Below are 25,065 nucleotides of genomic sequence, written 5' to 3'. Positions count from 1 at the left end.
TTAGAACCTTCTGAAAACTGGGTTAGAAATAGAAGGTCTGTTGGGTCTGTCAATATTCTGTTTAATAGTATAGATATGGAGTGAGAACTAATATGGCTTCTGCCCCCAGAAAGCTTTCAGGCTGGAGGGGAAGACAAGCGAGGTGGGGATGAAAGATGGAGTATGGGCTAGGACAGCTCTAGCCTGGAGACTATAGGATGGTCTCCTCGTCAGAGAAATGGGGCTGCGGCCATTTGACCCCTGCCAATTCTCTTTCTCCTAGCATGGTAAGACACAAGGATGATGGCTTTTCCGAAGAAAAGGATGTGAAGACCTATCCGCGGGACTCTGGCTATGACAGCCTCTCCAACAGGCTCAGCATTTTGGACCGGCTTCTCCACACCCACCCGATCTGGCTGCAGCTGAGTCTGAGTGAGGAGGAGGCAGCGGAAGTCCTCCAGTCCCAGCCTCCAGGGGTAAGACTCAGAATCTCACAGAATTCTGCTTTTTTAAAGAGAAAGACTTGGAGTTCCAGAAAGTTCTTCCTAGGCTGTAGGGAGCATGGCTTCCAGTGTGCATCAGGGTCACAGTGCAAGGGGGATTGTGGGATGTATGGAGGCAGCTCCGAGGAAAAGAGTCCTTCATGGTTTATCTTTCTGTCTTCATTGACTCAGTTACCAAGGGAGGTCCAGGAGTGGGCAGGATGACAGGGCATCTGGGTAATGAGGAGGGCCCCTGGCTGAAGGCCCTGGCTGACTTCTTGGGCCTCAGCACTGAGGATGAGCCTGGTTGTGGAGTCCTCAGTTGCCACTGCTGTTTTCATTCTAAGCTGGAAACCCTGCCAGTGCCCAGCCATCCAACTTGGTACTTCAAAAGTTCCAAAGTTCTGCATCCATAGACTTGTCTGCTCTGGCTGCTGATATAATCCTGTTTCTCTTGGGTTTCCTCAGTGGTTTCACACAGGGCTCACAGTCCAGCTACCATCTACCCAACAACACCAGTCTCTTAATCAAGACCACTCGATGACTCTATAGAGGTTCCTCAAAAAATGTCATTCAGTGATTGGTGTCCTTTTGCTGTTCGATATGGTAGGCACTTGCCCAGTGTGGCTATTTAAATTTGCACTAATTAAATTAAATTAAAAATTCAGTTCCTCAGTTGCACTAGCCACATTTGAGGTGCTCACTAGCCACAGATGGCCGGAGGCTACCATATAGGATGGTGCAGAATATAGAATGTTTCCAACACAGAAGGTTTGTTGGACAGCACTTACATACCATATCTACTTCCCAAAAAAGGATAAATACAATAAAGCACAGATAAAGTAAGACTTGGAACAACTCATGACAAGACATAGAAACTAAGAAATAGATGGAGAAGCAAGGGAAATAAAGGGAAAAAACAAACTCCATCATAGCTGGCTGAGAATGGTTGTAGCAATTGGGCTCAAAAATAAACTTTGGGTTTCCTAACAGCCAGAGCCTCTCCATTATCACTTTTTGACTTATAAGTGGGTCTTTGTTTCTCATCTGACAGAAACAGACAGGACTGAGACTTCTGTTGGAACATGCTCAGGGTGATTAGGTGCAATATTCGATCATCTTTGCGGAAAATTCCTTGGCCAGCATGCGAGGTCGCTGCCTCTAGTCTGGGTCTGTGTGATCAGGACCCACGTCTGTGGGGCCCCTTCTTTTTGGAGGTTGAGTTGTCTGTTCCTGCATTTCTGCACAAAAGTTCTGAAGAGGGAGGTTGCCCTGTTGCTAGGCAACAATTCCCTTCCCTGCTCAGCTTCCCTCCCAGCGTGGGGCACATCCATTCCTGCTGAGACCTGTGGGGAACAAGTCAGGTGGAATGTTCTGTCTGTCTACCTCCTTGATCCCTGGACAGGACCTGTCTGACGAGATAGGGCAAGCTGAGGGCAGGCGGAGGCCAGGCGGAGGACAGGAGCAGCATGGATCAGGAGAGGCCAGAGTGCATTAGAAGCAAGAACGCTGAAGAGAAGGAAAAGCAGGTGTGAGAGGAAGGAAGATTTGAAAGTCCAGTCGTGGTATCATGGGTCCTTGGGGCGCCACCATCCTTATTTCATCTACATCTTAGGACAGGAATCGGCTAACTTTCTGTAAAAGGCCAAAGTGTAAATATTTTTGGCTCTGGGGATGCCTGGGGGGCTCAGTTGGTTAAGCGTCTGCCTTCGGCTCAGGTCATGATCCCAGGGTGCTGGGATCGAGTCCCACATTGGGCTCCTTGCTCAGCAGGGAGCCTGCTTCTCCCTCTGCCTGCTCCCCCTGCTTGTTCTCTCTCTCTCTCTCTGATAAATTAAAATATATATATATTTTTTGGCTCTGTAGGCCATACAGTCTGTCAGAACCTCTCAGCACGGGGTGTCTGGGTGGCTCAGATGGTTAAGCGTCTGCCTTCAGCTCAGGTCATGATCCCAGGTCCTGGGATTGAGCCCCACATCAGGCTCCCTGCTTGGCGGGGAGCCTGCTTCTCCCTCTCCCTCTACTGTTCCTCCTGCTTGTGCTCTCTCGCTCTATCAAATAAATAAATAAAATCTTTAAAAAAAAAAAAAAAGAACCTCTCAACTCCACCTTGTAGTGAAAATGCAACCATAGACAGCATGTAAATGAATGAGTGTGACTTTGTTTCAATAAAGCTTTTTTTATAAAAACAGGCAGCAGGATAGATTTGGTCCACAGGCCCAACTTTACCAAACCCTGTTCTAAAGCTTCAGACATTCAGGAAATAAGGTTATACTCTCCCTGACCCCCAAGGTTTAAGAGATCCCCACCTGCACAGGGGAATAATACTTCTACTCCACCAACCAACAGCTGGCTCCCAGCAGTGCTTTGTGCTTTTGTACCCATTGGGATAGTGTTTAGGAAATATCTGTTTCAGTTTTAGGGTGTCTCAGAAACAATGACTCCCAGAACTGGCTATTAGATGTATTCTATCCCATGGCTGCCTCCCCGTGGGTGCTGGGAGAGAAGAGAGAAGTCAAAGGTCTTCCTAATTCCCTCTCAGCAGACACCCAATCCCCATAGCCACCCTACCACCCTCCACCCAGAAGAAGTTTCTTAGGAGCTATTGACTGGACATATGGAGGGAAGTGAAGATTAGGTGAAATAGTAAGAGTAAGGGAGCAGAGAGCATGGTGTCCGAATGCAGAGAGAAGGGGAGAAGTGGTTAAAGAAATAAGACAGACAGGATCCTTGGAGAAGGATCATGTACTTAATCCAGAAGGGAACCAGAACTCAGCCAGGCTGTCCCACTGCACACTGTAGGGGGCACCATTTGATTTGTAGCCCAGGTAATTGGTGCCCCCTGGAGTTGTGCAGTGCATAGCGGTATAGGGCATACTTGCCTCTGCAGTGTTAGAGGCCAGAATGGTGGCCCAAGATGGGCAGTGGGAGTTGAGTTGGTTCAACGCACATGTCTGAAGACAGTATTAGAAACTGCAGGGAGATTGTCACAAATTGGGGCGAGTCAGGTGTAAATGGACCTGCAGCCCCAGGATTGGCTTCAGTGAACCTCAGGACATACCTCCCCACCTCCCTAATGGGGCAGCCATTTTTAGCTTCAGCGGTTGTCACCGTACCTGGTCTTACCATATCATCCTGTTTTCCAGGAGAGGCTAGAAACTCAGATTTTAATTTTAAAAACCTGCTTTTTCACTCTTGGTAACAAATTTAATTTTCTTTCTTTCTTTCTTTCTTTCTTTCTTTCTTTTTTTTTTTTAAGATTTATCTATTTATTTGAGAGAGAGAGAGATAGTGTGCAGCGAGGGGCAGAGGGAGAGGGAGAGAAGCAGACTCCACTAAGCGTGGAGCCCAAAACAGGGCTTGATCCCACAACCCCGAGATCATGACCAGAGCTGAAATTAAGAGTCAGATGCTCAACTGCCGAGGGAGAAGCAGATGCCCCACAAATTTAATTTTCTCTCATTAATACACCTATGAGCCAAATTAGCCAATGAACTCCCAATTCACCTCCTATGGTTTAGCCATGTTACCCGTGTTTAGAATCTGGGTTTCAGCATGATGCCCATATAAGACACGGGCTGGTGAACACGTAACATGAGCTATAAAACAATCACCAAACTGATAATGCGTCTGCAGACTGAGGGAGCATTAGTCTCATGGAGAAGCTTCTGTCAAAGGGAAAGTAGGATTCTTTTGAAGTGAGGTATCAAAGGAGGGCAGCTGTGGCCTGTTTGTTGAGATTCCCGGGTTGAGCCTTGTGGTTTAGTTATGAAGGTCATTCTAGTCATGGACATCATGTGTGCAGGAACTCCTATGCCCAGTTTCTCACCTTCTAGATATTTCCTAAGCTTGCATTTTTTTTTCCCCTCCGCCAGATCTTCCTGGTTCGTAAATCCACCAAAATGCAGAAGAAAGTTCTCTCCCTTCGCCTGCCCTGTGAATTTGGAGTCCCACTCAAGGAATTTGCCATAAAGGAAAGCACGTACAGTAAGTGGTCACTGGATGGCGAAGCCCTGGTTGACGGGAGGGCCTGTGGTCGCCCGAGCAAGTGGAAGTGGACAGAGCTTGCCCTTCGAGACAGACAGACATGAATCTGAGTCCTGGCACTGTTACTTCACTCAATGACTGGGCAGGTAGCCTACCCTAGGAGCCTTGGTTTTCTTATCAGGACAATGGAGTGATCGCAGCATCAGGGAGCTGTTAACGGTTTAATAAAACAACCTGTGTGTGCAAAGCGTGCAGCCCACTGCTTGGCACATGGCAGGTTGGCTTTCTTGTCCCCTTCCCAGTTAAGTAGAGCATGGATTTGGTTCCTAGATTTGCTGATGACTAACCCACAGGACAAGCCACAGCAATTGGGCCTTTTTATGGGATGTCATGCGAAAGCATGTGTCTGCACATCTTTGTAAATTACCCTTAAGCGGACGTGTTCCCTCCAGACAATCACTGTTCAGTCGTCTGTGAAATGCAGCTCATCAGAGGCAGAATCCAGCCCTCTGAAAAAATCAGCCGGCAGAAGTTTTGAAGGAAGAGTGGTGGCTTTGGTTTTCTTCTGCTATTTGGCAATCCCTGAAAACGTGAAGTCTCGGGAGGCCGCGTTTTAAATATAAAAGGGGACACACAGTGCTGGTGTACGGCAGCCTCCAGGAAAGGATCCGTAGTGTCTCTGTGCCCCAAAGGGGAAAGCTTCACTGACAGCACAGGTTAGCAAGCTGAGGCAGGAGAGGTGAGTTTGGAAGCCCGGCGACTCTGTCAATAGCAAGACTGAGACCAGGACATTTGCTTGCTTCCCGATTTCCACCTAAGCAAGCCTCAGTCCCTGCATTTGAAGAAAACGAAGGTACTGAGGTTAGTTTAAGGGCAAGGAAGAGATTATACTTAGCCCGGAGTTCATAGTCTCCCTGAACCAAATGGCCTTCACAGAGTCTAGAGGAGACGTTTCCAGCAGAAGTAAAACCTGCCAGCCTCTTTGTGGCCAGCCTCAGGTTCAGCTGTCAACCTGGGCCTTGAGATGTGTTTCCTCCAGGCTCCACAAGGTCACTGATGCACGGAAAACCTCCACGAGCGGTCAGTGACCCTGGCGCATGGCTTATACCTCAAATTTTAAGTGAGGGAAGGCAATGCTGAGGTGGCTTTTGGAAGTTGGCTAGCCAAGAAGTGATAGATGTAAGTGGTTTTTACATCCCTTCTAATATCCAAAGTGAAGCATGATAAGTTAGCCTGGAAGCCCCCTCTTTGTCCCCCTACAGTAAGTACAGTTAGTGTTTGTACTTTAAAACTTTCTTGGTGTTCATCTCAGATTCCTCCCAGCTAAAGATTTTTCCTCTTGATTGTGTCAAGACTTTTATCAATTCCCTCTTCCTATCCAGGGGACTTACAGTGGTTGAAGAAGCTGGTCTGAGCAAAACATTCCTTTGTAACTAGTTACCACAGATCTTGGTGCAGCCATGATAGCCCCTTCCTGGCCAGGGCCTGGCTTCTCTATGAACGGAGGTGGATTGAGAAAGGAAGGGCTTGCTAGGAAAACAGATATTTTGTCACAACATCTGGACAGTATGGTTTAATAATAAAGACCAGCTCATACTTGTATAGACTGCTTTCACATGAATTACTCCATTTTTAATTTAATTGTATTGTATTGTATTGTATTTTTTTAGGTAATAAACAGATTTTACTTGCATAACTGGCATTATGACAATCAAGCCTGTAAGGCTAGAGGCAAAAGGAACTGCACATGAGTACTATACTGTAGTTATAAAAGTGGCTTCCCACAGGGGGACAGGTTAACAGTTCTGACGCCACTATACATGTATACTGGACTTTATGAAGTAAATGGTGGCAGATGGTGGGAGGCATGTTTCTCACTGTTGGAGGGTAAGTTACAGATAAACAAGCGCAGGAGACTAGAATGATCCACATGGTAAGGATTAGTGTTGGATCATCAGTAAGAACTCAGGTTTCTCTTGATACTGATACAGATGGTTACATACAGGGAATATTTGTAGTTACATGTATTTACACAGGTTACTATACACTCATATATTTGGTCTGTCAGCTGAGAGAATAACACCTAAAAGAAGCAATACCCCAGTAGGAACCAGCACACCTAATGCCCAGGTCTTGGTGTTTGCTTATTTGTTTACTTTTATTTATTTATTTTCTTTTTACTTAAATTTGACATGGTTAACATACACTGCAATATTGGTTTCTGGAGTAGAATTCAGTGACTTATCACCTACATACAATTACTCCATTTTTTAAAAATTTCAGTTCCCACTCCTACCCTTCTGGAAGAGAGGGAAAGTACTATTCTTGTCCATTGTACAGATGAGAAAAGCAAGGCTCAGAGAGGTTAACCTACCCCACATTGGCTTCCTCCTACTCAGCTCATGAAATCATGGTGCAAGTGTATGTTTCTGTTTCTGTCTGTCTGTCATGGTGCACGTGTATGTTTCTGTCTGTCTGTCATGGCGCATGTGTATGTTTCTGCTTCTGTCTGTCTGTCATGGTGCACGTGTGTGTTTCTGTCTGTCTGTCATGGTGCACGTGTATGTTTCTGCTTCTGTCTGTCATGGTGCATGTGTATGTTTCTGTTTCTGTCTGTCATGGTGCACGTGTATATTTCTGCTTCTGTCTGTCATGGTGCACGTGTATGTTTCTGTTTCTGTCTGTCATGGTGCACGTGTATGTTTCTGCTTCTGTCTGTCTGTCATGGTGCACGTGTATGTTTCTGTTTCTGTCTGTCATGGTGCACGTGTATGTTTCTGCTTCTGTCTGTCTGTCATGGTGCACGTGTATGTTTCTGCTTCTGTCTGTCTGTCATGGTGCACGTGTATGTTTCTGCTTCTGTCTGTCATGGTGCACGTGTATGTTTCTGTCTATCTGTCTGTCATGGTGCACGTGTATGTTTCTGTTTCTGTCTGTCATGGTGCACGTGTATGTTTCTGCTTCTGTCTGTCTGTCATGGTGCACATGTATGTTTCTGTCTGTCTGTCATGGTGCACGTGTATGTTTCTGTCTATCTGTCTGTCATGGTGCACGTGTATGTTTCTGTTTCTGTCTGTCATGGTGCACGTGTATGTTTCTGCTTCTGTCTGTCTGTCATGGTGCACGTGTATGTTTCTGTTTCTGTCTGTCTGTCATGGTGCACGTGTATGTTTCTGTCTGTCTGTCTGTCATGGTGCACGTGTATGTTTCTGTCTGTCTGTCATGGTGCGTCTGTAGAGGCATAAGTGCGTTTGCGGGTGCTACGGAGATACTAAATAAGCAAAGACAACATACGCACATAACAAGCAACACGAATGAGGATATGCAGTGTTATAAGAGGGAGAAAAATGCATCTGATTGAGGAACAGAGGAAATCTTCACAAAGCCGAAGCTATTTGGAATGTTTTTGGAAGGATGACTGCCTGAGTGGCATTTTGGCCGACACGGCGTGAGGAGTGGTTGGCAAATACATAAGTATCTGAAGTCAAACCACTCGCTGTCCTGCCATTTGGAAGATGTGCAAGATGGCTCACCGTCTTGCCAGCACATGGTCGCTGGGAAGCTTGTGCACTTGGTGGTGGTGGTGGTTGCGGGTGGGGGCACTTGAAGTAAATGGGGTTTAGAGTCTTCCCTACCGACTTTATCCCAAAGCTAATTTCCTGGAACCTTGTGTTTTCCTCCAAGCTTTGTACTCCTTTTGCCTTGTGTCTTAACCAGAGGTGGCCTGTTTTGGAAGAGAGGAATGTGACCCAGGAGGTCCACCCAAGGAGGGTCAAGGGCAATGGGGGCTCTGGCGTTTCCTCAGCACTGTTGTATGCTCATGGCCTCTCGTGCTGACCTGAGTGGCCCCTTGTCCCCTGCCCAACTTTGCGTTTGAATTTTTTTTTTTTTTAAGATTTTATTTATTTATTTGACAGAGAGAGACACAGCGAGAGAGGGAACACAAGCAGGGTGAGTGGGAGAGGGAGAAGCAAGCTTCCTGCTGAGCAGGGAGCCCGATGCAGGGCTCGATCCCAGGACCCCGGGATCATGACCTGAGCCGAAGGCAGTCACTTAACCAACTGAGCCACCCAGGCGCCCCATGTGTTTGAGTTTTTTAAAAAGATAGTTGTGCAGTTTGAGCCCGTGCTGGTCTGTTTACCAAGCACTGGAGCCTGTGCTCCGAATGAGTCAGGGCCTGAACTTCTAGGCCATGGACTCTCTGCTGGCCTGTTTCTGGTGACACACGTCCTCCCCACAGCTGGTTCTGATGAGCCGCACAGAGCACAGTGAGGGTCCTACATGCACAGCGGACAACACCCGAGGGCCTTTCGTTTCCCAGAACAATGCTCCGGGACACTCAGCTGGTTTCTGAAATCTCTTTTGCAGCCTTTTCCCTGGAAGGCTCAGGAATCAGTTTTGCGGATTTATTCCGGCTCATTGCTTTCTACTGCATCAGCAGGTAAGACTCTCCACCTCTTATGATTTCAAGTACCTGCTTGGTGTATGCAATATAAACAGCCCCGGGGTTTCTTTTTTTTTTTTTTTTTTTTAAGATTTTATTTATTTATTTGAGACAGAGAGAATGAGAGACAGAGAGCATGAGAGGGAGGAGGGTCAGAGGGAGAAGCAGACTCCCTGTCGAGCAGGGAGCCCGATGCGGGACTCGATCCCGGAACTCCAGGATCATGACCTGAGCCGAAGGCAGTCGCTTAACCAACTGAGCCACCCAGGCGCCCGTACTTTCAGAATCTTTTTTTTTTTTTTTTTTAAGATTTTATTTATTTATTTGAGAGGAAGAGAATGAGAGCAAGCGAGTACATGAGAGGGGGGAGGATCAGAGGGAGAAGCAGACTCCCTGCCGAGCAGGGAGCCCGATGTGGGACTCGATCCTGGGACTCCAGGATCATGACCTGAGCCGAAGGCAGTCGCCTAACTGAGCCACCCAGGTGCCCTATTGAGGTGTATTTTATATGCCTTAAAATTCACATTTAAAATGTACAATTTGATGATTTTTAGTAAATGTACAGAGTTGTGCAAAGATCACCACAATCCAGTTTTAGAATTACAGGCAGAGTTCATTTTATTTTATTTTATTTTATTTTATTTTTTTAAAGATTTTATTTATTTATTTGAGACAGAGAGAATGAGAGAGAGAGAGCACATGAGAGGGGGGAGGGTCAGAGGGAGAAGCAGGCTCCCCGCAGAGCAGGGAGCCCGATGCGGGACTTGATCCAGGGACTCCAGGATCATGACCTGAGCCAAAGGCAGTCGCTTAACCAACTGAGCCACCCAGGCGCCCAGCCCCGGGGTTTCTTGATGAGAGTGGGGAAGAGAGGTCTGGGAGGCTTGCTGCCTTTTAGATGTCCCTAGAAGGATTGGCAGATGGGCTACCGAATTAAAACAATCACCAAGTCCCCTCTGCCAGGCTTAAGATCAGAATACTACCCTGGCCCCTCTGAATTAATATGCCCGTGTCTTCAAGCTGTTCCCATGGTTCCTTTCACCTAGACCTGTCAAGCAGGGGAAATACACACACATGTACACATACACGCACACACAGAAAGGGACCCACGATGCAGACCTCTAACATTTAAAGGTCCCTGACAATGTTTCTGAAAACTCTCCAGGGGATGCAGTTCATGCTAGAAATACAGGCTCCGTAAACCAGCCCATAAATCTTACATCACTGTCCTATGGGCCCACTTGGTGCTCATGCCCTTTTTGTAACTAAAGCAACTGTGTTAAACTAGAAGTAGTTCAGCCCCAGATCACCGTGTTAGTAAGTGTGGGGAGGCTGTGAGTTGTTGAAGGCTCCCCCCGTTTCTTTCCTTTCCAGCCATCATAGTTTGTCAAATGGAGGGTTCATTTGGTGATTCAGAATCCATAGTCTTCATCTGCAGAGGCTGACGTTGCCTCCACGTAGGGCCACAGGGCTCAGTTGGCCCCCTTGGCTTCTCTGTGTGCCTGGTGCAGCCGATGGAGTGCAGACAGGCATGTGTTCCGGGTTGTTTCCAAAGTTCATGTCTCCTAGCCATCCCAGTCTGAAATGGAGAAGCTTATGTGGGGTTCCATTCCTTTATATTAGTTTAAGGGTCAAGTTAGTTCTCAAAGACGGAGTTAGACGTTTGTTGTACCTGTTGGGCTAGACCCTCCCAGGGGCAGGCACTGAGCTGTTGATCCCTAGACGTCACCAGGCCAGCAAAGCCACACAGTCAATGGCCTGAGGGTGGGGAGGCACTATCAGTGGGGGCATCCGGTGCTGAGTACCCGGAGGAAGAAAAAAGGGGCTTCCTCTAGAGTTGGACCCAGTGGGCAAGAGCCCTTGGCTTATGTGAGGATGAGTATCGGCTGCCCAAAGAGAACAAAAAGCCAGTGCAGAAGCCTCCCCACTAGCCCCAGGAATCTACACCTGGTCTGGATTGAGGCCAACCAGTTCCCAAAAGTGAATTTCAACACTAACATGTTGATCAGAGGTGAAGTTGGCCAATGCTTACTCTTCAGAGTTGGCTTGTTGACTGTCCTGTTGTTGTGAAAAATCGTTACGCTTATAAAGGAGTATTTGGCAGCAGCACCCAAAAGATACCATCTCTCCCCTCAGTATTCATGACGCTGGTATACCTGCTGTCCACGGCTGTTTGATGGCTGAAGGAGGTAAAGCACAAGAAAGCCTTCTCTACGCTACAAAGTATGATACCAATATAAAGTGCTGATGGAAAAGTCCCCACGTTGACATTTTGTGATCAGAGAGCCCTAAGATTCATTTTCCTATTTTTTCCCCTCAAAATGCAAAAGTTCTTCATGTTTTTGTTTCTCCTCTAATGCTTTATATTACTCATTTACCTAAGTCAGTGTTCTTAGGCATCAGTACTTGATTTGACCCAGTCTGACCACAATATTTTTGAAATGTTCTAGTTGGTTACTGGTCCGTAAATGTATTCACAGAGAAAAAGTGGTTGGGTTTTCAGCCCCGGTGTCCCCCGGAATGCATATGCAGACGTGCACTAGGCTAGAGAATTCATGAATCAGTCAGCATGTGGCTTGCCACATCAGGAAGGTACATGAAGAGTCAGGCTGAGGACACACATGAGATGCAAGCATTGGCCATGAATTCCTGGTTGCTCCCTGGCACTCGGCATCCTCAGTGTCATGGAGAGCGCCGCCTCGCAAACTTTTCTGCACGCTGGAATCACCTGGAATCTTGTTAGAATGCAGATTCTGATTCAGGGGGTCTGGGGCAGCGTCTGAGAGTCTGCTTTTCCAACAGTCTCCCAGGTCATGAGGCCAATGCTGCTGGTCCTACAGTTACACTTTGAGTAGCAAAGGGCTAGAGGAAATAATAATTCTTAATTATCACTGATTAAGTATAATGATAATTTCAGGGGCTTTCTTTATAGGTGCCAGGTCCCATATATACACTATTTCTAATCCTCGTGGCAACCCTGGAAGACACCATGGCTCAGAGAGTGGGACACTAGCCCATGATCATTCAGTTAATATGTGGCAGATACTGGATTTAAACCCAGGCCTGCCTTGATGCTAGAGCTCATATCTTGCCACTGTACAGCGCCCCTCCATGGACCTTGGGGTCCAATGTACCTGGGGTCCCGGCCCCACTTAATTCCACATTAGCTCTGTGAGTGGGTTCAGGGACCTCCGCATTTATGCTATCCTGCGCTCCTGATCCACGGAATGGGAGACCTCAGAGATTCTTCCCAGGGGCCTGTGTGGGTCCGACGTGAGGTACAGTGCTTGATGCAATAGTAGGTGCTCACTAGTTAGTCTCCTCCCCTTTAGAAACATGACATTAGAGCAAAGGTTCACAAGTAAATTATGTGTGTCCTAAAACTCTTGAGTGAAACATTTATACCTAAGTTGGCTTTATTTTGTCTGCTACGTAGGTTTTAGAATCCGGGCTCCTTTCCTTAACAGGATGAAGTAAGAGGGAAGCGACTGTGTGTGTGTGTGTGTGTGTGTTTGTGAGGAGATGCTATGTTTTACCCTTAGCTAGTGCAGTGGAAGAGGACTCGTGCGCAACATCTAATTTTCCAGGAGATCAAAGCGGAAAACCACCCATTAGTAAAATACAGGCATGGTTTCCTGTCATACGTGCCCTTAAGAAAAACCAAAACCAGCCATGTGATGTTTAGGCTCCGGGTACTACATTAGGCAAGGTAAAAGCTTAAAATAAACATAGGTTGGTTTTGTCGTATGTGGCTTTCCCCCCAATTGTCTAAAGAAAGAAGATTTTAATTAAGTTTGTACAGCCATAGAAACATATATTTATATGATGCTTTGGCGTTACAAAGGTCTGCTTCCCATTAATCTTCCTTTAAGACTATAATCTGAGTCATTGCCTCTCCCCGGTCGGGCAGCAGCTATTATAAACGCTGCCATCCCCTGAGGCTTCGCCTGCTTCATCCAGAACAGATGCAAGTGGACAAGAAGAAGGAAGTGTTCACACCATTTGGAGGCAGACGAAAGGGTTCCTGGAAATGGGGTGACCCAGGCTTGACAACTCAGGAAAGAGCCGCCTCCTGACCGCCAACCCCTATTATTTATGTGAGCAGTATATTAGAGGCCATGCGACAAATCACATTGTATTCATGTTTTACTCTTTTCATTGACCTTAGTAATTTGTTGTTCATTGTCAACAGCTTCAGGGGTTCCAGAATTCTCTGGTCATCCAGATTTAATCTGATTCAGTTTAGAATGTTGCTTAATCTTACTGTAAACAATGAGTTGTTTGGGATAGTTATTCTCTTCAATGGAAATTTTCACAGCATCTTGTGTAGACAAAATATAGGCAGAAGCTCTACATTTTGTCCCTCACTTACTCCGCCTCAGCCATGATGGCCTCCTTGCTGTTCTTCATATATGCCAGACCCTCTCCCACCCCAGGGCCTTTGCACCTGCTGCTCCCTCTGCCTAGAAAGTTCTTTCTTTCATGGTTTACCCCTGGCCCCCTTTAGATCTTCAGTCAAATGCTGCCTGCTCATGAGGCCTTCTCTGGCCAACTCTCACTGGCCAACTCTCAGTTGAATACTCTTTGTTATTCCCCTTTTGCACGTTTTTTAAAAATCTGTGGCATACATCCCCTTCTTATGTATTCTATGAAATGCATATTCGTTCATTGTCTTTTGGTGTCCACTGGAGTGAAACTCCATGCAGGCAGGCAGGGTATTTTGTCTGTTCGTTCTCAGCACCTAGATGATGTTGAATGAAGGAATGAATTCCTTTTTTTTTTTTAAGATTTATTTATTTATTTGAGAGAGAGAGAGAGAGAGAAAGAGAGAGCATGAGCAGGGGGAGGGGCAGAAGGAGAGGGAGAGAGGGACCTCAAGCAGACTCCCCGCTGAGCACAGAGCCTGACGCAGGGCTCGATCCCAGGACCCTGAGATTGTGACCTGAGCCAAAACCGAGAGTTGGCTGCTTAACTGACTGCGCCACCCAGGCGCCCCTGAGTTCTTTTTTTGTAAGACCAATACCACCACTGAAAAAAATTTATTTTTGGATAAGTCACCATTGTTATTGCATATTCATTCATTCATTTATTCGAAACATGCTTTCTCCCTGTCGGTATCAGGCAAGGCCTTGTGTGAGCCCTGGGGAGCGGGGAATCACCAATGTTTATCCCTTGTATATGAAAATGAGCAGATGTTTGTTAGGTCTGCTTTTGCCCCTTTGGAGAAAGCAGGAGGTCATGGTCCATGTACTTACTGGTGGTGACACTATTCACTGGCCGTGGAAGGACCCTGGTGGCAGCTCCGCTCAGCTCCTTCCTGTTGGGCCTTTTGGTCTGTGATGGTGGGTGCGTGTGTTTGCTGGTGCACACATGATCCCATGCTGCTTGGGGGCAGGGTTGTTGCATGAAGTCATTTCCATTTGCCTCCCTACTCAGCACGGTGCAGGGGCAGCAGCAGCAGCATCGCCTGGGAGCGTGGCAGAAATGTCCAGCCTCACCCAGACCTCCTGAATCAGAGCGCGCAGTAAAACAAGACTCCCAGGGATTCATGTGCACATTACAGATAGAGAAGACTACCTTAAAACAAGAGGCAGTTTTGTCTCCAGCACACAAAGCACAACGCATGGGCTCTAGCTGGAAGATGTCAAAGTAAAACCAACAGATAGTGGTGGAGAAACTGCCGTGTGTAAGGAAGTGAGATCATAAATCTTGGTTTAGGATTACACAGTCCTGTTCAATGAGTTGGGGCCCAATGTTTGGAACATGCAGCAAATGAGTACATAATGTTTTATGTGTATATATGTAAGATCCATCAACATAAGGATTCTGATATTAACGCTAGATACATTTCAACTACCCCGGGAAGGAAATTTGGTCCTCGCTACCGATACCAAAACCAGTCAGCCTGTCATCTCTCAGGTTGTCCCGAGTGTGTTCCTAGAGTCAAGAATAGTAATCCTGCGGTCCCGTCCCCAGTAAAGACAAGGTCTGGTTAGGTAGGATGTAGTGTCTCCTTAGGACATTTCAGCTGAAGCTAAAACATCTCCTTAGGACATTTCAGTTGAAGCTAAAACATCCCTAGGATGGATATGCAAACAAGAGATAGAAACAAGACATATAATTACAAATATTCTCTCTTTTGAAAAATCAGGGACGTTCTGCCGTTTACCTTGAAGTTGCCTTATGCCATTTCAACAGCCAAGACTGAGGCTCGGCTTGAAGAACTAGCCCAGCTGGGACTAAGTAAGTGGGTGCCCCTGCCCAGGTCTCTCCTGAAATGAATCTATGGAGCAGAGTCAGTGTTAGGCTGGCTGGTGATACACTGTTCCATCGAAAAATAATCCCCAACTCCATGGCAAAACGTGGCCTGCAGGTCCATGAGGTCCCTGAATCACACCTGCTGAGAGTCTTTTTCTAAGTCAAATATTGAACTGTCTCTCAGAGGCAAGCCCTCCGTTTGCCTGGGTCGCCTGGGTCACCCCCACATCTCCCCAGTGACTCCCATCAGGTTTAAGCTACCCTAAACGTCCAAGTCCTAACGGAACACAAACTTCTGTAATGGGTTGTGTCTTTCTTTCCTTTCTGCGGCATCCTACTGGGAAAGGGGGTGCTTGGCAGAAAGGGAAATAGCACAGCACATCTCATGTGCACGAGTTTTGTTCTGGAAGAACACACGGGAATCGACAGCACTTCTGTGCTTTGGGGAATTTGACCGTGCAGGCATCTCGAGTAACATCTGTCTCACTTCCTCTCTTGTTGTTCAATTTCAGTCCTGGTGTCCTGAGTCATGTCCCCTATGCTGCCACGCATCCTCGCTCTGGCCAGCTGGGCACTGGCTTCCCCCTCCTGCCCCTTTGCCAATGCCCCTAAACGCAACATCATGCTTCTGGACAGTGGTTGACAATGGATCGGGACATACATTTCACCCAATTTCACTTCCTTGTGCCATTGCCATGAAGAATCTTTGTGGGTTTAACTTTGGGAGGGGAGCTTTCCCCCTAGATTGAAAGGGGAGATTCTCTTAAGATTTTTAGGACTTCAGTCTTCCAAAAGAATGACAACCAGGCCATAGTACTGGAATGGAAATTTGAGAGGCTGAAATGCAAATACCAGGGCTCCTAGGACCCATGAGACGCCTGGAGATAGATTCAGACTCCCTTCTCAAACTTAGATTGCTTCAAAAGAATTGCTACATGTGTCTGAGGCCTGTCTGATGGGCAGTTAGGTAGCGGGATTGGGAAACCAATTCCTGGTAAAAATACCAGGGTAGGATAATGTCCCTGCTGAAAAGTTACACCATCTCTTGCAGTGGAGTTTCAGACACCTTTGGAGAGCGTTTAAGACATTTCTTGAATTTAAGTGAATATAACCAACTAGATCGCAGGCCTCTTGAAGACCTGCTCCAGGTCTGTTTTCGATGCTGATCTCCACCCACAGAAACTCCTGGTTCTGTGGTCAGTGGGCAGTGCCTGCTTCATGCCAGGGCTGAAGGACTGAAGTGTCATCGTCAGCGCTTGTGTCCTGCAAAGATAAATGCAAAATACCTTGTTCTCGTGGCCACTGACCAGAAGCAAATGAGGTCTAATTAATATATACTCAATTTGTAATTGTCAGTGTACACATTATTCATTTTGTGAAGAGACAGCACTTTCTACAACTCTGTTCTTCATTTATTTGTCCTTCCAATAAATGTTTCTGGAGGATCTGCTCTGTGACAGGCTCCACACCAAGAAGTCAAAAGTTAATAGTGTCCATCCCTCTCCTCCCCCCGACCCAGGTCTATAGTCCATATGGGAGAAACAGGAATATGGGCGATAAATGTACTAAACCTTATAAAATCTGGGAGTAGTGGCAGTAAAAGCCTAAGACGGACCCAAAGGTGGTAGGAGCCATTCCACCCAGACCTTACACTTGGGCAAGGGAAATGCATAAGTGGCAAGCCAGTGTGTAATTTTAAATTTTCTAGTAGCCCCATTAAAGAAAATTAAAGAGACACAGGTGAAATTAATTTTTATAATTTATTTTATTTAATGTAATAGATCTGAAATATTTCAACATAGAAGGAGTATTTTTAAAAGTACAAATACAATAAAAGCAGTATTTTAAAGCCATTAATGAGATATTTTACATTCTTTTTTTTCATCCTAAGTGTTGGAATCCAGTATCTATTTTATCCATACAGCACATCTCGTAAATTTTCATCAGAAACACATGACCTGCATTTAGATTTCATTAAATTTACAGTTGAAAAACTGCATTCACATAACATACCCTAGTTCCAAAACTACTTAAAAGTTTGCCAGTAATCAAATTGCACATGTGTTCTTAAATTTAATTGATCGACATGAAGTGAAATTTGAAATTGAATGCCTCTGTCACAATGGCTGGATTTCAAGTGCTCAATAGCTCTCGCGTTGGACAGCACAGAGCCAGAGGGAAGGAAAGGAAGGGTGAGAGGAAGCAGGTGACACTATCAGGCACGTTTACGACACAGCGAGGACAGGACAAGGGCTTCTCCCAGTGCCAGGCTCCCTGCTGTCCCCCATGATCAGCCATTCTGGGCCCATAGGAAAGAAACACATTTTAGGCAAACACAGCAAGGCAAAGCTGTAGCAAGAGAATAAACCTAATCCAACTGGAAATCACAACAGATGACGTTTATCACCATCACTGTCTCCCACGACTTGTGTGGAAACGTGAGCTCCGTATGTAGGTGACATAGGGCCGTAGCTGCGTAAGCAATGTGTACTACTCCGAAGACTATTGAGTGGGTGTTTTCATAGTAAGGAGGTCTCAGATTTAGGGAGTATGGGCAGCTAACCACTACGATAAATGGTTGAACTTGCACTTAGCGTTTGCATAGGTCTGCTGTCCTTTTTTTCTGCTGATGGGTTCCATGAGTGTATTTTTCCTCCTTTTGGGATTTTAATGCTGAACGCGTAAAACCCCAAGCGGATTGTGTAACATCCCCCAGGCCCAGCTGCTGATCCGGCCCATTAAAGGGGAACTGCCAGGTCCTCTGGAAGGGACCTCCAGGAGAAGTGGCTTGGAAAGGGTGGCTTGCTTTTCAAGTAAGTTCAGTTTTTGTAAAGCAAGTCAGGGAGCCCCATGGCCTTTTCCAGGCTTATTCTGTAACAGTTCCAGTCCTTTCCTCACCTGTGCAAAGCCTGGGTTGGCTTTGTATGTTAGCCAAGACGTTTCTCAAGGGCTTTGAAGGTGAAAAGACCCTGGAGCCTTTCTGTGAGCCCACAGCTTGGGCCTGGCAGCACTTCTACCCTTTCCAGTAAGGGAATGCAGTTAAAGCAAAAAAGAAAAGGAAAAAAAAAAAACACACACACACACACACACACCCAAGTGTGGCGCCTCCCCCTTCAAAGACGTGTGTTGTCATGCAAGTGTACTTTTTTTTAATTTGTGAAGGAATGGCCCGAGAGTACTGTATTTACATTCTTGTGTTCACTGATAATGACTTTCAGATTTTTGGAGCTCTCCAGCTGACAACAAACCCCCAAACCCTCCACCTCCCCATAGGCCTCTCTCCTCAGACGGTGTTTGTCCTGCCTCTCGTCAGCTCTGCCTTATAAATGGAGTGCATTCTATAAAAACCAGGACGCCTTCGGAGCTGGAGTGCAGCCAGACCAACGGAGCCCTGTGTTTTATTAATCCTCTTTTCTTGAAAGTGCACAGCCAGGACCTCGGTGGAGGCCTGAAACGGCCCTGCACAAGGACTCCCAACGCGAATGGCACCGAGAGGCCTCGGTCCCCCCCACCCAGGCCCCCGCCACCCGCTATTAATAGTGTCCACACAAGCCCGCAGCTGTCCAGGACTGAAACCCAGGCGAGCATGCCAGAAACAGTCAACCATAACAAACATGGGAACGTAGCTCAGCTTGGAACAAAACCAACCCCCATCCCTCCACCCCGGCTGAAGAAGCAGGCTTCTTTTCTCGAGGCGGAAGGCAGCGCAAAGACGTTGCCCGGCGGCCGGCCGTATTCCGGCCGGGAGCCGCAGCCCGAGGAGCCGGGGCCCGGCACAGCTGGCAGGCCAGGTGGGGCCCCGCCTGCCGAGGCCCCGGGGGATTGCACAAGGGCCGCAGGTCCCGAACCCCGGCCCCCGTGGCGTGGAGGCAGGCAGAGGCTGAGCGACATGAGCATTTCCACTTCCTCCTCCGACTCGCTGGAGTTCGACCGCAGCATGCCCCTGTTTGGCTACGAGGCAGACACCAACAGCAGCCTGGAGGACTGCGAGGAAGAGAGCGACCAGGAGACCATGGCCCCCCCCATCAAGTCCAAAAAGAAGAGGAACAGCTCCTTCGTGCTGCCCAAGCTGGTCAAGTCCCAGCTGCGCAAGATGAGCGGGGTGTTCAGCTCCTTCCTGACCCCCGAGAAGCGCATGGTCAGGCGGATCGCGGAGCTGTCCCGGGACAAGTGCACCTATTTCGGCTGCCTGGTGCAGGACTACGTGAGCTTTCTGCAGGAGAACAAGGAGTGCCACGTGTCCAGCACCGACATGCTGCAGACCATCCGGCAGTTCATGACCCAGGTGAAAAACTATTTGGCTCAGAGCTCAGAGCTGGACCCCCCCATTGAGTCGCTGATCCCCGAAGACCAAATCGGTAAGTCCCCACGTGGTTGTTGTTGTTGTTGTTGTTGTTTAAACACAGAGAGTCCCATCACCTCATAGCACGGTGCATCCCGTGGCAGTTCTCTTGGCTGAAGTTTTCTCTGGAGTTCAAAACAACAACACGCTCCATGCCCTCCACCCATCAGCAGGGCACGGTAGCTTCTTAAAGCAGCGCTCACCTTAGATGTGACTCGCCGGCTGCAAGCCAGGCTTGCTGCAAGTGTTTCAGGGAGCTACAGATGGAAACCCCAGAATGGTTCTGTTCAGGGGTAGAGTTTGCCTTCTGAGGGTCGGGTGCCCCCCCCTGATTTGGGGCTGTGTGTGTGACACGGCTGTGTCGTGATTCCTGAAAGTGGGTCTGCGGGCAGTGCCTGAATAGAAAAGTATTTGTGCTGTCTTCTGGGAGGGTGTTTTCCTCTGCTTTGTTTGGGAAGGATACTTTCCACTGAGGGATCGTGTACGTTTTGTAAGAGTGCGGCCATCACGGGTTTGCCGCTGGATGAGTTTCCATAGTGACCATGACTGTGTGACAAGTGACAGCTCAGTAACCACAACAGACCCACATCTGGAAGCCCCCTGGGACCACCATCCTGTCACCCTTCTACCAAAAGGGTAAACGCCCTGCTGGCTTCTGAAGCCACAGAATTCCTTAAACAACAGGGTTTTGGAGTAAGGAAAAAAAAAAAAAAAAAGGAAAACAAAGACAAGTTTATTTTGTGTATCTTTCAAATAAGTAACATATTTGGAGGTCACGTGAAAGGTATTTTCTCCAAAGTCAAGAGGAAATATTTTCTTTATAACCTCATCGAAGGGCTGAATTGTTAATAGTTACTTTGGCCAAGGAAAATTTGAATTTGGCAAGGCATCCTTTTTTCCAGGGCAAAGAGTGTTGCAAGGATTTTTTTTTAATTTCAGAAGGTTGACTCTAACAGGCTAATTTCAGAGACCTCATTCACTGGGCAGCCACAGCTGAAAGAGCTAGCAAATATTTCCAGGCAGTTCCTAAAGCTAAACCCAGATTTCTTCTTTCTGATTGGGTCTGTTGAAAGTAGTAAACAGTATGTGGTAGAGCGGTCTATCTCTCTCTCTCTCTCTCTCTCTCTCTCTCTCCCTCCCTTCCTCTCTTTCTCTCTCTCCCTCTCTGTCTCTGTCTCTTTCTCCTTTAAGTAAGTTTCAGCAGCTCTTTGATTTTCTCACAAAGGAATCAAAGCCTTGTTTGTTTTCTCGAGGTTTGACGGGGCGGGGTTAGAGCTGGGTGTTGCTGAGGAGAGACGCTGGAAGGAATGCGCCCTTGTGGTGTGCTTGGAACTGAGAAAGGTTTCTAGGGGCAGGCGGAACAGCCATCCAGGCCATCCTGTGCCCCGTCCCACCAGAGCCCGCCTCTCAGGGTAGACCAGCTCACATGCCATATTCACAGGGACGCTGAACCGGTGGAAGAAGCTTCCTCTGGGGGAGCCCAGTGCAGGGAGCCAGACGGGAGCTGATGTCAGCACCAAGCTATGTGGCCACAGCACCAACCATCCCACAGAGACAAGGCTCCCGAGGGAACAAGGGCCTTCCCTTCCTTCCCTGCTGAGACTGTAAGCACCAACCAGAGTGCTGTTCCCTGGGAGGCTCTTCTGCCAGCTTCTTTGAAGAGCCCAAAGGGCTCATTTTCTCCAAAAACAAACATACACTTTGCTGCTCTGGAAGGATGTGGCTTTTAATTTAAAATCTAAGGTCATGCAGAACGTGCCCTCTTTATACTAAGGTCATGACAAGAAGGGACTTTGACATCTCTGGAGCCTCTCATATGAGCCAGGGTTCTGGCCAGGTGATGTCAGCAGGGCCTGGCCTCACCCCTGTGAAGCAGGCACGGCCATCCCCTATGGGGTGGAGAAGCAGGGCTTTGCCAGGTGGAGCCGTTTGTCCCCAGGCCACACCAGCTAGTCACTAACAGGTGCGGCGTTTGGGAGAGGAGGCTCACCCCTTGTTGAGGCAGCTCAGACTACAGTTCTGTATGGAGGTGTGGGTGTGACCAACTAAGCATTGCCCCACTTTTTTTATTGGCTTGTTTGTTTTGGTTTTTTAAACTTTTGCACCTCATCACATGTTGCCTCCGCCATGAAAGCATCGTTCTGTGTTGAAAGTACAATGAATGTGCTGGGCTTTTGAAATTAAGAGGAAGGTGAACCAGAGCAGAGGTCAACCTGAGAAACTCAACACTTGCCCAAATGGAGAGAAAGAGGTGACCCTAATGATCAGAAAACCGATCCCCTTCAATGTGTAAGGCACTCGGTTAGGATGCCGACAAAACACTGGACTTAGTCTAATTGTCTGTGTTTTACATATTCATGAAGTGCTCACTAGTTTACTAGACTGGTTAATACAGTCACTCCTTTGAGCCCCATAACCAACTCAAGGTTGGTACATTTATGTAGATAGAGTTCATGTTTTGCAAATTCAAGAACAGAGGCCAAAATATAAAAAGTGACTTGTAGAGGGTTTCACTGCTGATAAGTAGGGGAGCTTGGATTCAACCCAGATTTTTTCTCAGTTGTTTGGATGGTCCTTCCATATCTCACTTCCTGGGAGGAAGTAATTCACTTTTAATGGATTCACTCTGAATGGATTCACTTTGAACACCATCTCCGGAATACCAAGCCTTAAGTTGGTTCTGGACAGGTGTCTACTAATGCTCCTAAGGCTTTTCAAGAATGCCAATCTAGTCCTGTCCTCCTTTCCCACAACTTCTGAAGGTGATAGCTCTGAACCAAGAGGTGGGAACTTAAATTTAAAGCCTCCATTTACAGAATATCCATCCTGAAATCAAGGAAGATGGAGGGGGCATTTCACTGGCTTAACCCATGTAGAATTAGAGCTGTCATTCATATGTGAAAAATGACTGTTTGAGTGCATACGTGTCTACATTTAGTATCTGGAAATGGTGCTAGTCTGTCTTCTTCAGAGAGTGGTTCTTCAGTTGTCTAGAGAAAAGCCAATGAGAACACCAAGCAGCTGTCACTCACTGCCACCTTATACTCTTGTTGCAGCCCTTTCGGTCAGCACTTTCTAGGTGAGTGTAAAATGATAAATAGCCAGTCTCAAAAATAAAAAAAAACTACCACTCTAAATGGTTGTGTCCTAGTATGGAGAATTTACATTCTGTTTAGACTACCCTTTAAAACACTGTCAGAAAGCCCTGCCATTTCGAGGTCTTGAATAAACAAATATTAGTTGATTGACATCAGCTTCACTCTCCTGGTTGGGGAATGAAGCCAGTAGGGATAAGACATGCTGAGTTCCCAGGTGAGTCAAGCCCCCTGTTCCTTCCAGGGCCACATATTGTTTCCCTTCTGGAGACCTCTCCACTCACTCTCATTCCCTCGTACCCCACAAAGTGGTACAAGAAAGGACAAACAGATGCTTTAACAAAAACTGTACACACTTTTAGGTCCTACGCGAAAGTCCAGGGATCAGTAACTTCATCGACAGTGAGGTATACTCATGACTGGTGTGTCCTACCCTGTAAAGTAGAGACAGGGTGTGACATTGCTCATTATTCTATCATAGATGTGTTTCCTCTTTGGTGAGCTTGCCCATCATACCAGTCTTGCTCCAGTCTTTTGCAACCAGTGGGAGAGATTAGTTCAAAATTTCTGATTGTGAAATCTCCACTCTGCAGAACTTGTTGCATTTTTGTGGTCAGTGTTTTGATTTTATTCAAGCAAAACAATTTTTATTTCTGATCTGACGTTAATCTTGGGAAATCCCTCTGTTTTCAAGGTTTGTTTCAAGAAAAACAAAATTTCTCCAACTCCAAAAATTTTAGTCATCCCAAATTTTCTATTTCACTCAAACTGCCCACCAGGGACTGTCAGCAATCATTTAAAAAAGCCAAGTATTTGTATTCCTAAAAGTCAATAGCAAAAAAAGCAAGACAATAGTGTTCTGCTTGATTTAATTGCTGTGTACTAAAACTTGTATTTTCTCTGAAGAACGTTTTAATTATGTAAAGAAAAGGTATCTTTAAAGTCAATTCATATTCATGTGAGTTTTGTTTTTTTAATAAAGGACAGTACTGAGAAGTGGTTAGACACCAGAGAGCATAGCATGAATAAGAAAGGGGGCTTGAAGTGACTCCCTAGGAGTTCAGCAATTACAACTACTTTGCTTCCTCAAGCTTCAATATCTGGTGTGACTTGTTTTTTAGTTTTTATTTCACAGTTTGGTTCAAGCCCTTGAGTAATTATCTGCTCTTTTTTAGATTAAGGATCATTCAGAGATGTGACCAGAGCGGCATATTGGTGCCAAGATGAGATTAGAACCTTGAATCTGACTTCTGATCTAGACCATGTGACCATAATACCTGCAAGGAGCGAATGGCCTTGTACGGTTAGCAAAGGGTAGAGAGAAAGGAGAAAGATTGACCTCTTGCAAGATATAAAAAGAATGCCTACATTAGTTTTGAAAATTAGTTTAAATAGAAGACCCCAGCAGGAAGCACTTCTTTTTTTCCCATGGGGCATCATTTGTTATACAGTTGTTGCCTTGGGACATCAAAAATTGGTTTAATTATATCAACTAAAAGAAGGGTCACAACCCTGGAGTTAAGGATCTCTGTTAGAAGTCCCTGACTCCATTATACTCTGTGCAAGGAAATGGGTAGCTCAGTAATTCAGAGAAAGAGAGCCCTTGCTAACAAGGTGGGAACTGGGATGGCATCACAAAATAAGGTGCATGGAGATGTCTGTGCTAGAGTGTTTTCTGACTACATCCTGAGAATCTTCCATCTCAAGAGAGAGATCAGCACCTGCTGGGCAAGAAACCTCACCAGGCAAAAGAGGAATCTTACAGCGATTGAGAGCATGAGCAAGGGGCCACTTGAAAGGCTATGTTGATTGAAATGGAGGCATTTGAATCTTTAAGAGTTGGACATGTTTTCCACTACTCTTCTGCCAACAGAGTGGCCCCGATTGGCTCTTACCTGTAGATGGGGCCCTCACCATCCAGGGACCCACCCTCAGGCTTGCCTTGCTTCCCCAGTCTCTCTACAGGCCAGGGCAGGAACACCCCCCACCTTACCTCTCAGGGACAATGTCCACTTTGGAGATCCTCACTTATTGGGCAGGCTCGGGGGCTTCTTTTAGAAACCAGAAGTCATAGCCCACCCCTCTGTCAAATCCAAGAGAATGTGTTAAATGCATACTGTGTTTTTAATAGAAGCAAGTGAAAGCCCCCATAATCCCTCACTGGTGTGTGGTTCTTGATGGTTTATGGAGCAATTTTATGCATAGAAGCCCCTTAAGTCCCCTTAATGCCTTTGGGGGGGGTCCCCTTATCCTCATTTTTAGAGCTGAGGAAAGGAAAGCTTAGCAAGGTCAAGCCCGGGTGCAAATGGGACTGAAACCAAATCATGTAGCGGGCTTCTCACACCACGTGGGGCAGCTACACTGCCTTTCTGGGCCATTTATGAGGAGGGAGGAAGACTGTGGTGGCGAAATCACCATACCAGAGGGGACCTGCTCTCCACAAGACTTACCATCGATGTTGTTACCCTGACTCACCAA

General features: G+C 46.7%; 1 protein-coding gene across 20 annotated transcripts in view; it reads left to right on the top strand.

Annotated features, from left to right (window-relative positions):
• The window catches only part of RIN2 (Ras and Rab interactor 2), a 237,056-nt gene that overhangs the window by 192,867 nt on the left and 19,124 nt on the right, over positions 1 to 25,065 (top strand). For all 20 annotated transcript variants that reach the window (XM_064572750.1, XM_064572753.1, XM_064572752.1 and 17 more), the window contains 5 exons: positions 263 to 455; positions 4,337 to 4,448; positions 8,817 to 8,889; positions 15,044 to 15,135; positions 18,369 to 19,508. In XM_064572750.1, coding sequence (XP_064428820.1) covers positions 263 to 455; positions 4,337 to 4,448; positions 8,817 to 8,889; positions 15,044 to 15,135; positions 18,369 to 19,508 — 1,610 coding nt within the window. The remainder of the gene's footprint in view (positions 1 to 262; positions 456 to 4,336; positions 4,449 to 8,816; positions 8,890 to 15,043; positions 15,136 to 18,368; positions 19,509 to 25,065) is intronic.

The sequence above is a fragment of the Mirounga angustirostris genome, unplaced genomic scaffold (genome assembly GCF_029215605.1).
Source record: "Mirounga angustirostris isolate CCGP_5_RB_7025 unplaced genomic scaffold, mMirAng1.0.hap1 SCAF_10, whole genome shotgun sequence".
NCBI lineage: Eukaryota > Metazoa > Chordata > Mammalia > Carnivora > Phocidae > Mirounga > Mirounga angustirostris.
The sequence above is the reverse complement of the archived record's forward strand: the minus strand, read 5'-3'. Positions and strand labels throughout refer to the sequence as shown.